At 41.2% G+C, this 12,746-nt stretch overlaps 1 protein-coding gene across 2 annotated transcripts in view; it reads left to right on the forward strand.

The window, feature by feature from the left end:
• Nucleotides 1-4,959, forward strand: part of diaph1 (diaphanous related formin 1) — an 86,811-nt gene extending 81,852 nt beyond the window's left edge. For both annotated transcript variants that reach the window (XM_029441323.1, XM_029441324.1), the window contains one exon: nt 4,101-4,959. In XM_029441323.1, the coding sequence (XP_029297183.1) occupies nt 4,101-4,288 (188 nt within the window). In that variant the 3' untranslated portion in view covers nt 4,289-4,959. The remainder of the gene's footprint in view (nt 1-4,100) is intronic.
• Nucleotides 4,960-12,746: the final 7,787 nt, after the last annotated feature.

Consider the following 12,746-nt stretch of genomic DNA (forward strand, 5'->3'; position numbering starts at 1 on the left):
ACAACCAATGGCAGTAGCAACTAGTTAGCACCAATCACAACAGAGAGACGGGAATAAAGGGAGAGCAACAATAGAGGCACACGCTGGCTCTGCAGACGATCAGCTCCTACAATAAGCCCCCTGCAGAGAGCTGTGCTGTCACAGATGTTCACACAAACACATTAAGACACAGGAAGAGATCATTCAGACCAATAGGAGAGCACTCATCAATCAAGTCATTACTGCAGCAGTGGTGATGTCACATGCATACTAAACACCCACTGGGACAATACATGCCAATGAGTCACACATATGCACCAGTTGAGCCCTTTGGTGACATGAAAGGCTTGCACATCAATACTAACCCACAGACACAAGCCAACAGTGGTGCTCGATGACGTCACTCCGTCCCACAGTCCTCTAGTGCAGAGCAGCAGTGTGTTACGCCGTGTGGCCTGATGAGGGCGATAGGAGTCCCTGCTAAGCTGGAGACACTGATGGAGGTCCAGCCTACATCTGCAAATTCACCATCCTGCTAGTCGTGGCACCGTCACCACGCTGCCATGTGACCGGGGCTTTGCTGCAGCTGCTGCACTGACTATAAGCTAAGAGAATAAAGATGGCTGCTTCCTTGACAACCGTTTGCATCACACCACACAATGTTTATGTTCAGTAAGTTGCAGGAGAGGCATTCTCTGTGATCCCCGAGGAAGTGGGTGTTCTCTGTATGCCTTAACAAAGTCACCAAGCTAGTTCTTGTTAGCTTCTCATCTCAAGCTGCCCTACACACACACGCATGAATGCAAATGATCTCCTCACTCTTATCCCTGTTTTCTGTATTTTCCCCTCATAAGGTCAACACACACACACACACTCACACACACACACACACACTCTGTACAACAAAGCATTCTTCCCCTCATCAGGCAGTCATTATTTAGTCTCCTGGAGTGTAATGTGGTACAGATGATCTTTCCACTTCACTCTTTATGCCACTGATAGCCCCTCAAAGTGCAAACACACTCGTTCAACCTCACGCCCGCCAGTAAACAGTCTTTGTTGTGAGTCCCGACGTCTCATTTCCTACTGCTGCACACACCAGGCTTCCTGCCAGAAGCATGGATCATTTAGTCAACATTACAGCTAGTTTCTGGATACTCGTGGCGAGTGTTTCCTATGTTTGTAGTGCCACGTATTAAAGGGCTACTCCTTCAATTGTTGTATTGAACAACAAGGTTGAGGCTTGCAAGGGATGGATCTTTTATTTTTATTTTTTTAAGTGAAAAGTGATCTGAAAAGAGATATCCTGGCTTGTAGTCCCTAGTTTAAGTAAAGTTCCAAAAACACTGGATCCTACGTTTCATCATCGGGGTTTTTTCTCAGGCTTTAGACGGCTCCTTCCAGAGCCACATAAGACATTTCACTGTCTGTGAACTGACTGGTTAGTACAAGAGAGTATTTCTTCAAAAGGCACTGGACTAGTTGCATTTAATTTCCAATGGCCGGTCACTTGGCAGCTTGAACTGCAATTTACAAGCTCTGAACTACGCTGAAGTAAACCCTTAAAGCAGTTCATTTTAGTTCAGGGGCCACATGCAGCACAATTTGATCTCAAGTGAGCCGGACCAGTAACATCACAGCATAATAACCTGTAAATAACAGCAACTCCAAATGTTCCCTTTGTTTTAGTGCAAGAAAGTACAAGTACATTCTGAAAATGTTCAAATTTAATGAATTATCTTTTTATGAACAACCTGAAATTTCTTAAGAAAAGAAGGTGCAATTTCAACAATATTATCAGTTTATCATTTACACATGTGCATTACAACTTATAGATCACATTGTATCTACAAAGGCACAAACCATTTCGTCACAGGTATCTGGAACATTATTTTACTTTATGATCAAAACAACTCATTTTTATACTTTGCAAAGTCCTCCCGCGGGCCGGATTGGACACTCCGGTGGGCCGGTTTTGGCCCTCGGGCCGCATGTTTGACACCAGGATAAGTCTGGTGATTCTATATTTTTCTTATTTGGCTGCAACAAATACACTGTTAACACCTGTTTGAGTAACTAAAAGCTAAAGTGAATGGCTGTTTGGGATTTATTTATTTTTGTATATATTCGTGTTGACGTCCTGTTGATATTTCCTGTATGTAGTAGGAAGGATAGGATTAGACCTGAGGGCCATGTAATGTGATATTTGAACTTAACTATATTGAAACCTGTCCGTCAGGTGTTTGCTTCTGAGGCCCATGTTTTAACTAGATTTAAATACAGTTTTACATTTGCACTGAATTTTCCTCATTAATCTGCAGGTTTCTGTCTAAATTCATCTTTTCCCCACGCTGCCTCTGATCCCTCTTCCTCCCTTCTTCCTCCTCTCTCAAGGAGGAGTGGAGGCGGATGAGAGAGGAGCTGCTTTGACATCCTTTGAAGAGCTTTTCTCTGCGGGTTGAATTCTTTTTTTTATTTTTAGGATGGGCTCGGCACAGACGCATAGAATAACACCCACACTGACGCACACCTTTTCTCTCGGTTTTTGGGTCATTTGCATAATTTCTAATTAGTAAGTTTATGAGTAAGAGAGAGAGAGAGGTTTGGAAATAGACAAAAATAGATGTGGAGGGCATATTTGAGAGTTGACAGAGAGAAAGTGTTCCCATGTATTGGTGTTTATAGGAGAGGAAGAGCGATGAGTGTGCCTCTCCAAGGAAAGTGTGTGAAGTGATAATTTGACACCCCAGCTGTCTGTGTTGATCAGTCCAGCTGAGGCTCACACACAAAGACGATGAGTCAACTGTGAACATGACTCTAAATCTCCAAATCCTGCTTCTCCTCTTTCTCCTCAGACTCGATTCTCTCTTTGTCACAGCTAGTTCTGGAGATCTGTGTGGTAACTTGTGTCTTTTTGTTTAGTTTGCTCCCTCAGAACCATGTGTACTGCTTTGTTGTTTGTGTTAACATGGTTCATTTGCACGTGTATTGCTATTGATTTGCATCGTGACGTCGTTGGATTGATCTGCTTGTTTTTCTTTCTCATCGATTGCTACGGGAACACGTTACATCAATGTGTGTGTGTGTGTCTATGATAACTCATGTGTTCTGTACTAATGTTGATCCACAGCCTCTGAGTTCTGAACATACACCAGACATAACTTTAACAGCAAACACTATCTCCCACTGACCTATATAATTCAAAATGGCCGCTGCTGCACAGCTGTCCTCCCACTCAGGAGAATGAAGAGTGGTAAAGGATAGAGGGAGGGGGGGAATAGAGAGATAAAGGCTGCTGGTGTGTGTGTGTGTGTGTGTGTGTGTGTGTGTGTGTGTGGGAGGAGGAAATAACAGAGTAAGCAGGTAGAAGACTAAAAACGACAGCATCCTCCGGGCACGATCTGTCACACTCGCTCTGTTTCTCTGCGTCCGTGTGCGTCTCTTAGCTTTCCTCACCGCTTCTCTGTGATCTATTTTACTGCTTCCTTCTGTCTTTAGCGTTTATTCCTCCTCTTAGTCAATCTCTCCATCCCTGTTTGTCTCATTTTCATTCATCCCCGCGTCCGTAGTCTTCCCACAGCATGAATCGTCCTGCTCTTTATGGCGTCTTACCACTTCCTTTGCTTTGCTCATCCTTCCTCCATCCCTCCAGTCCCACTTCCTCTTCCTCTAAATGTCTCTTACGCCCCGTTTTCTTTCCCCCCATTTGTGTTGAGATCAAGTTGAGTTTAATCTGACATTAGCAGTGAGTTGCTCCAGATGTCACACTAATCCACACACATACACACACAGCCAGAGCATTAAGCCGTTTGTGTGTTTGTGTGTCGTGGTAATGCATGTATGTGTATGTTGTAAAGAAAGGGAGCATCCATCTTGTATTGTATCCTTCAGAACACGCACTACGGTGTTCTTGGAGGCACATACTTGTAACTGTGTTCAGTCAGAGAACAATGTGAAGTATCTGTGTGCCTCTGTGGTGTTGTTCTGCACACACTTCAGATATGTCACCTTATGGCATGCACTGACATATCTGTATGTTATACTACAAACGTAACAACTAAAATGATCGCAGTCTCTTTATTTGTTGATCTCGCTGACTCTTGTGTCTTTCTCTTTCTCAGCCAACCACCGACGAGCTGGTCATGCAGTGACCAACATCCTGGCCAAAGAGCTGATGCAGGAAGACGCGCCTTCATCCAGCAAACTGCCCGCTAAGAAGAAAAAGACGGAGGAGAAAGAGGAGCCTAAACCAGAAGGAGCGCAGTCATTAGAGGAGTTACTGGAGACCACGCTCTCTCGGTCCAATTAGGTTCTCAGGGCAGAACGTTTTTTTTTTACTCAGTCAGTGATATACAAACGCAGATGTATTTCGTAACCATTCCAGGGGCCAACATAAATCTGAGATAAGCTCACAGAAAAAGAGCCCTGTGTTTTCTCCGACCCGTATCTTAACAGGCCCGTGTTTTAGAGTAGCAGTGACTGTGTCTTCTGGGAGGACGGGGTGGCAGAGGATGAGGGCGGGGCTCTTACCTCCGCCACACAACACCCCCCCCCGCATGTCCCTCGTCAACCTTTGGATCTTTGCCATCGTCATGAGGATTGCATTGCTTTCTTCAGCATGTGCACATATCTGTTTGTCTGTTTGTGTGTTTATGTCTGTTTCACTTGATTCACCCGTTTATTCATCAAAGGGCATCTCGAGCGATTCCAAAGACTTACTCAGAAGGGATCCGCTCTTTTGTGCGGTTATTTCCAAATCCCAAATTTAGACTGGGAACGTCTGAAATGTGTCACATCCTGCAGGTGTTCCGTAGAGTTCTCTCTGGATGTTCCAGGCCAAGACCACTTTGCGCTTTTTCACATAATTTTTTGTTTGTTTTTTAACCTATGACATATATTGCTTTGTATTTGTCTGATGTATGTTACTGTTTGTAAATGTTAATCAATTCGCTGTGTTATTGAAAAAAGTGCCAACCAATAGGAATCCAGTCTCGTCATTTCACTCCCAGGTTTCCTCTGGTCACAGTTCGCACTGGGCCGCTGTGTGGACCGGTCCAACAGCAGTCATCACCTGGGTGTGTCGGTGTGTTGTTTTATTACAGAGAAGGGATTTAGTTCACTGCTGAGCGTGCATAAGTTAGAGGTCACTTAAAATATGGAGATAATTTACACAAACCTGTCTCGGCTACCACACGTGCCCACAACAGTTATATGAAGAAAACTTGCAAACATACATGAACATAAAGCCCAGGGGGAAGTAGAGATCCAGTGGAGGTGAAAGTTATTCCACAATCAGTTAAACCAAACAAAACAAAAAAACTTTCTTTTTAAAGGGTGGTTCCACACAAAAGCTGGCCTGAGCAGTTTATGTGAGTATGTATGAGAATGAGTGTGTGAAGAAACCCGCCTATATTTAGTTTTATGTGCACCACTCTACATCCTACGTGTGTGTGTGTGTGTGTGTGTGGTGCCATCTGTAATTACTGTACGGTACCAACCATGCTGTCATAAATCCTAGGTTTCATAAACGGCTTTGTGGTCGTTCTGCTGAGGATATAGCACACTGGAAAACTGCCCAAATACTGTGTGTGTGTTTGTGATGTTCACCCACTTTTCCTCCCACTGAACTGCAACAGTAGTTGCTGAATGTCTGGCCTTTGCTCTTATTTGCATTCAGTAGCCATCAGCATATCTGACAGGAACCCTGAGAGGTGATGTCATGTGATATTTATAACTATGCAAACCCAATACTGTAGTGTGTACTCCAGCCAGCCTCAGGATGTAAAAACTACTGGGTGTCTTTATCAACCCACTGATTCCAGATCAGGGCTTCATTTTTGTTTGTGATTGAGGAAAATCGGTGTAGCTCAGAAAGTTCAGCATTTCAAAGAATGTACACCAGAAGCAGCAACATCAGCATTTATTTGACATCTTCCATACAAATTTGAATATCTTTGGACATGTGAAAAACTGGCACTTAAAACGACACAAGTAGAAACGAGGTTCTTCAAGAACAGTAGGTGTAGAGATCCTTGTTCTGATCAGATGCTCGGGCTGCATTTTAATCCAGTACCACTGAGAATAATTAAACTGCTGCGCCGGCTCTCCAGCACAAAATGTCGTAGCTGCAGTTAAAACAGAGACGCGAGTGTTTCATTACTCTACGCCCTTCTCTTCAGGTGGACATTGCCATGTGATTGTGTACCAGATACTGAGACGTTAAGGAGAGAAAGATTTGAAAATGAAAAGGATATCATCACTGGAATTGTGTTTCTTCTAATTTGAGGCATTCCTTTTGTTCATTAATTTTTTTAAGAGATTGTTTTCTATGTGATTTTTACGGTTGATTATTTTAATGTATTTGAATAGAGACACCTTTTTTTTTTTTGTTGCTCTGTATACAGAATAATGCACATAGCCATTCTGTTTGCTACACAGAACTATTAAACATGTCTTAATTCATTCAATGATGGTAATGGCTCGTTCTTTCTTTTATTCACGCTAAGAGTGCGCATGTCATCTGTCCATGTGTTGATTTGATCAAATGTCAGTGTGTGACATTTCTAGCTCTGTTATTTTCCTGTATTTTTTTGCCAAAGTGAATTATTTTTTAAGCACATTTCTCCTTACGTCTCACTCTCCCCCTGCTTCCCCCTCTCTCGTATAAACACATTGTGCAGTTAAAATACCAGATAGTTTGTGTGCACTCTGCAGTGAAACTAATGTTATTGCCAAAGGACACTAGAAGAATGTATACGCACTTTAATTGGTTATTTTTACTGATAAATGAAAGGATTTTCCATTGCACCAGGGTTTCCAGAGACATAGATATCCAGTGTTAGTCATGATCTGTCGTGTGTGTGTGTGTGTGTGTGTGTTTTTGAGAGAGAGAGAGAGTCCTAAAATCTGGCCTAATTTTACCCTTTTTATTTCTTAGGTTGTTGCTTGTTTCAGCCTCAGAAATCCATTTCCTGCCCCTATTAAAATGCTGCTTGCCCACTTTAGATGTTATGACTTTAGAACTTCTCTGTTCCCTGAGAGGAAACACACATGTCCCCCATCACTCAGTTCATCACCTTGTATCGTTTCTCCCTGGCAGCAGCACTGACGTGAGTTTCTTAACGTAAACTATGATAAATCCTGACTTGCACTAATCTCCTCAGCTCAGCCAGTACAGGCCTGTTCTGGGAATACCCTGCTGTGTCACACCAGCTAACCCAAAGATAGCTGGAGGAGTTTCCCTGACCTCAGTCTTGTTCTGTAAGGTGAGTTGAGTTCTTACTCTGTGCATCTTCTCTTCCACGTCTCCTAAATCGTTCTGAAAGTCTGGCTGCAACTTGTTCAGACTGAAACCTCTCCATCTGCTTCGTGTTTAAATTGGAAAAAGAAAAGCATCAATCATGTCTTTTGAATTTGCTTGTACTCTCCCTTTCTCTGTACAGGTCAGTTTATGATGGTGAAGATGATAAACTTCACCCACAGAGTAAAGAAAGCTGTTTATTGGGCAATAAAAGCTGAATGGAGCACTCACAGTTTATGGATAATGTACCTCAGTACAGTATATGAATGGATTGAGGGCACTTCTACCTTTTTGTTTTGGTGCAGTAATACAATATTAAATGTGACTGATTTCACTGCCAGCAATAAGTTTGGGTCAACATGTTCAAACGTACCGTGTGCACAGAATTGGATTCCTCCTCATTTTAAATGGAGCATTTACTATTGTTATCTCATCTCTCACATCACAAAGAAAAAATAATGAGTTCTGCTTTTGGAAGTCATTTCATGTCAAAGACCTGGAGAATAAGAAGTCTATTTCCCAGCAGTGTTCCTGTGGACTGTGAATAAAGGCCTCTGCTCTTTACTGAACCTGAGCGCTCATTAACTGCCCTGTTAATCTAACCACAAAGCCCAGACTGCCTTTCATCATTTATGATAGTTGTTTGGACACACACACACACACACACACACACACACACGAAGGCCATAGGGCAGTTATGAATCTGGCTCCACACTAAAGACGACGATGAATCAAAAATGTCTGCGTATCATTGCTTCTCTTTGTATCCATGTGCAGCGTCTCGGTCACTCTTCCTGTCTCTTTGAAGACAAAAGCGATCATAAGCAGTCTTTCATGAGCATCTGATTCTAATCAGAGTAACACTTTAACGCGGCCAGTAGCTCTTTGCTTTCACTGGGTTGTGTGCACGTGTGTTCCTCATGTTCTCCACATGACGGTTCCTCAAGTGACGTGTGTGTCTGCAACTGATGATGTCCGTATAGCTACATGTTGTGGAGAAATGTTCATGTTTCTTGCAAGAAACATGAACATTTCTCCACAACATGTAGCTATACGGACATCATCAGTTAGGTGATGTCATGTGATATTTATAACTATGCAAAACCAATACTAGAGTGTGTACTCCAGCTTTTGATACCCAGCCAGCCTCAGGATGTAAAAACTACTGGGTGTCTTTATCAACCCACTGATTCCAGATCAGGGCTTCATTTTTGAAAAACATTTCACATTAATCTCTTTATGAGGTTTTTATGTAAACTGATAAATGCTTTTGCACTTGTACGTCTTTCCTTAAAATGACAACAAAAAACGCCTTGAATGTTACCCTGGGTGTTTTATTTACTATTAAGAGATTTATAAATAAACACAAATACTGAATGATGACACCAACCAGTAAAAGAGACATTTTCAGCAGTTACAATTGCACTTTACGCAGTAATTTATCTATAGGACATTAATTCTCATCAAAGTTGCTGTCTTCTAAATGGGTGTTCACCTAATTTGCAGCTAAACTTTCCATATCTACCACTATTAAATCACAGGGTAAATGTATGAATGTACACCACACAACAGTTTTAACATCCATATTCACACAGCCGTTTAAAGTCCAAACTGTTTTCTCCCCTTTACTGCTCTCAGCGTCGACCTACTGTACGTACAAAGAGGAACTTAAACTCTGTCAGGAGACGAACGTGACACTTTTGATTGTATGTCGACTGTGAATGAAGGAAATGTCAGGATAAGATAAGGCGGGGGAAGAGGAGGAATTTAAAAGTCAGGGGGGGAAACTCTTTCAACAAACAGCTGATTTACAGAATATAAAGTAAACGGTTTGATAAAGAGCTCTCCTTAATCCTGAAGAAGAGATCTTGAGTGACTACAAGAGCTTGGAACAGAGAGGTGAGAGGTGCATTTAAAGACCGTGCTGAGGTTTGAGAATGAATGAAATGAACATATAGTAGAGGGAAAGAAAGAGGTTGGGGGATTAAGACGGAGAGCAGAAGGCCGGTTGTGATGAAGCGATTAACTGACATAAAAGTGGAAGTCTGGAATAACAAGCTGAGGACTTTGTTCCCATCAACATCCCTCTGAGAGCAGATCACCTTGCTGTGGTGCTGTGAGTTTTTATTTGTTTTGCTGTCCCTTCGTTGAGTTTGTTCGGCACATTTAGAAACCTGAATAGCCTGTGGGTGTGTCTGAGTGTGTTGTTTATACTATGCTGTGTTTACACACCGCACGTGGCTTTGTTAACATGTGAGCACATCCTGCTCATGTTAACAACAGGGAGCTGAAGGCAGAAAGCAAACTCTGTTTTTCACTTTAGTTTTATTGCACAGAAGATTGTGTACACCAGAGCTCATGTCAGTATCTGAAAGCAAGACAGAGAGGCAGGTCTTCTTGCTCATTGACTTATCTTCATTCGCTGTACATTTAATGTCCTTCGTTTCTTCTGATGGCCGAATGTTATGTCATCCTGCTGTGTTAACACCGCTAAATTGTTTGTAAACGAGACACAAGAGGTAAAAGTGATGCAGACGGACTACAGAGGTCATCTTGTAGACAACAGCGAAGCAAAGCCATGTTACCTACAACATGTTGCACAACTCTTGTCCAGCACACCATGCTTTTTTTCACCAATATTTCCAGATGTCTTTTTTTTTTGCCTTCATCAGGTGGTAATTTGACATTTTTATCTCTCTGCAGCCATCCTTCACTTTTGCAAGATATGGTCGAGTATTTGGTGACTAAAGCATGGTGTCCTGTTTTAATGCTGACTCACACTGCTCTGCACCTGACTGTGTACATTGTCGTAACGCTGCCTCACCATGAGGGGACGTTTGTTGTTTTTAGAGAAATGTTTGGATTGACTGTCGGATGGATTGCCATTAATTTTGAATACATTCAAGTTCCGTTTAGGACTAATTATAATAACAGATCCCCCTGACTTTTCATCATCGGCTCAAATTTTAATTTGTCAAATACTTCAGTGACTTTGTGATCATGTTAGCATTAGCATTTAGTGTAGCCACTTTAGCATTTAGCCCAAGGGACCCGCCCGCAGAGCATGTTCTAAAAATAGCACTAGTCACCACAGAGCTCCGTCTAAAATTTGTATTTAATTGTTTTGCTGTTAAAAAAAAAAAAAAATCAATAACACTTGAATTATTCTTTATTATAAAATGACAATATAGAATAAAAAATAAAATAAAATGTAATGTATATAAGCACCTGTCTGGGGTCAGAGTTCTACGCACAAGCTAAATCTCCATTTCCCTTTTCGCTGAGACAAGCCAGCGGAAGCAGCTACGGTGGGGCGCTAGGTGCGTTTTTTACGCTAAACATGCCAGAAAAGCGAAAGAAAACGAACTATTTTCACAATGATTGGGAGGAAGAATTATTTTTTACAACAGTGAAAGAAAAGTGTGACGACAAAGCGGCACATTGTGGAGACACTTCGGTACGTGTCACAAAAGCTACCATGCTAACTAACTAACTAACTACACACCTGCAGCACTGCGGGCAGAACAAGGTGTGAGTTAAAGCAGCTTTGAGCAGCAGTCTCTTTTCACGAGGCCGGAGAACAAGTCACAGAAAGCATCAGAAGCTTGTTTTAGCCATATCTGTCAACATTGGAATTTCAAAATAAGGAACATTTTCTGCGGACTCCGCCCATACCTTATCCAGTCAGCCCCAACCCATATAATATAATGTAATGTAAATGTAAACACATAAGGGACGGGTTCAGGATTTACATGTTTATTTAAAGTATGCATTACTTGTACAGATGTGTTTATAAGATGTATGTATTTTAATTGCATATATACATTTTATTCAGTGTGGGAGTCCCTAGCATCTGCATGGGACTTGTTGTAAACATAGGTTGCAGACTTTGCCTGCCTCAAGGCTAGCTGAAGGCTACATTATTTTTGGTGCAAAGCATCGACATCTTTCCCTCAGCTTTGGTCACTTGGTTTGCCTCTGACACAGTTCTTGTCACACATGAAAGTCATTGACAGTGTATGTTTTGTGCCTCTTGGCGTGCTTGTGTTTGGACGATTTTTCTCGCTGGCGAACATCGCAGTGTGCGATGCTAACATCTGAATGGCACACTTTACAAAAAGCATGAGTTTGCCCGACTCTACTTTTATTAAATAAGGGAAGGTCTCCTCTCATTTGGTACTTATATAAAGTTTTAACTTGTTTGGCAGGTACAACTGCGTCTCCATCTATCTCCCGTTCACTGTGACTCTCATCCATATGTTTTCGTCTTCTTCTGTGTTATTGTTCCTGTTTTCTTCTTCTGTGTGTTTACTGGTGGATAACGTTTTTCAGCTAAAGTTAAACATAATACTGCCATCTGCTCTACCGGAGACCACTGTACACTTTTTTAATTAGGCCTATTTTTTTTGAAAGGTTAAAAATACGGGATGATTACAGGGAAATATGTAAACGGGAGGGTTGACAGGTATATTTAGAGCTGCACATTTTAAATAAAGAACAAGAAAGCCTTTTCAGACGGAGAGGTCTTGAAAGGTGCAATGATGGTTATTGAAAACACTGTTCTGACGAGAAGAAAGGTTCCGATGTCATCTCCACTCTGCGATGTTACAAAGTTAGTGTTTGTACAAACAGGAAATGATTTGAAGATGCCACATTTAATGATTTCCTATAAAATGTTACAGAAGTAATACTTTGTACTAAAATATAACTGGTGTGATTTTGAACAAAATGCTACAAATGTTCTCATTCATACAAAACTGTCAATAAATATATTTACAAAAACATCAGAGATGTGATAACTCTGACTTTCAAATGTTGAAATAGATTGGGAAAATATATCTGTTTCCTACCATAAATCATTGTTAATAATTATTGTGACGAATAATTAATATGTGATCAGACAGTCTCTTCACATATATGAATATTTATTATGATTATTATTATTAATGATAATATTATCATTAAAGGTGAACCGTGCAACTATGTCATTCAGGAAGTAGCCCTTCGTATTGTTCAGCACCATTGAAGTAGCTCTCGGTATCAAAAAGGTTGGTGACCTCTGATTTAGCCTCATGGCTGTATTTGACAGCATGTTCACTTTAATTGGTTTATAATGACTTTGAAAGCAACATCTCTGTTATTGTCATCGGTGAAATCATGAATATTTTTTTTAATATCTGCTTGTGGCAAATATAGTTAATCAATTAAAACCTTCCAAAATAATTGTATAAACATAACTTGTATGGTTGCATAGATACCACCTGGACGACCAGTAGGAGCATCATGGAAAGGGTTAAGGTTAAATATTAAGTGTTTGCTTCAGTGAACTGTTTGAAATGCTTCCATCTATTTATAAGGCTTTATTCTGGTTAAGGTCAGGTCAAAGATCTATAGTACATTTATCTATAAAGATGTCTCATTACTATGAGTTTCAGGTCCTCCTGATTCCCAGACTCCCTCAGTCTCT

The sequence above is a fragment of the Cottoperca gobio genome, chromosome 10, assembly GCF_900634415.1.
Source record: "Cottoperca gobio chromosome 10, fCotGob3.1, whole genome shotgun sequence".
Classification (NCBI taxonomy): Eukaryota; Metazoa; Chordata; class Actinopteri; order Perciformes; family Bovichtidae; genus Cottoperca; species Cottoperca gobio.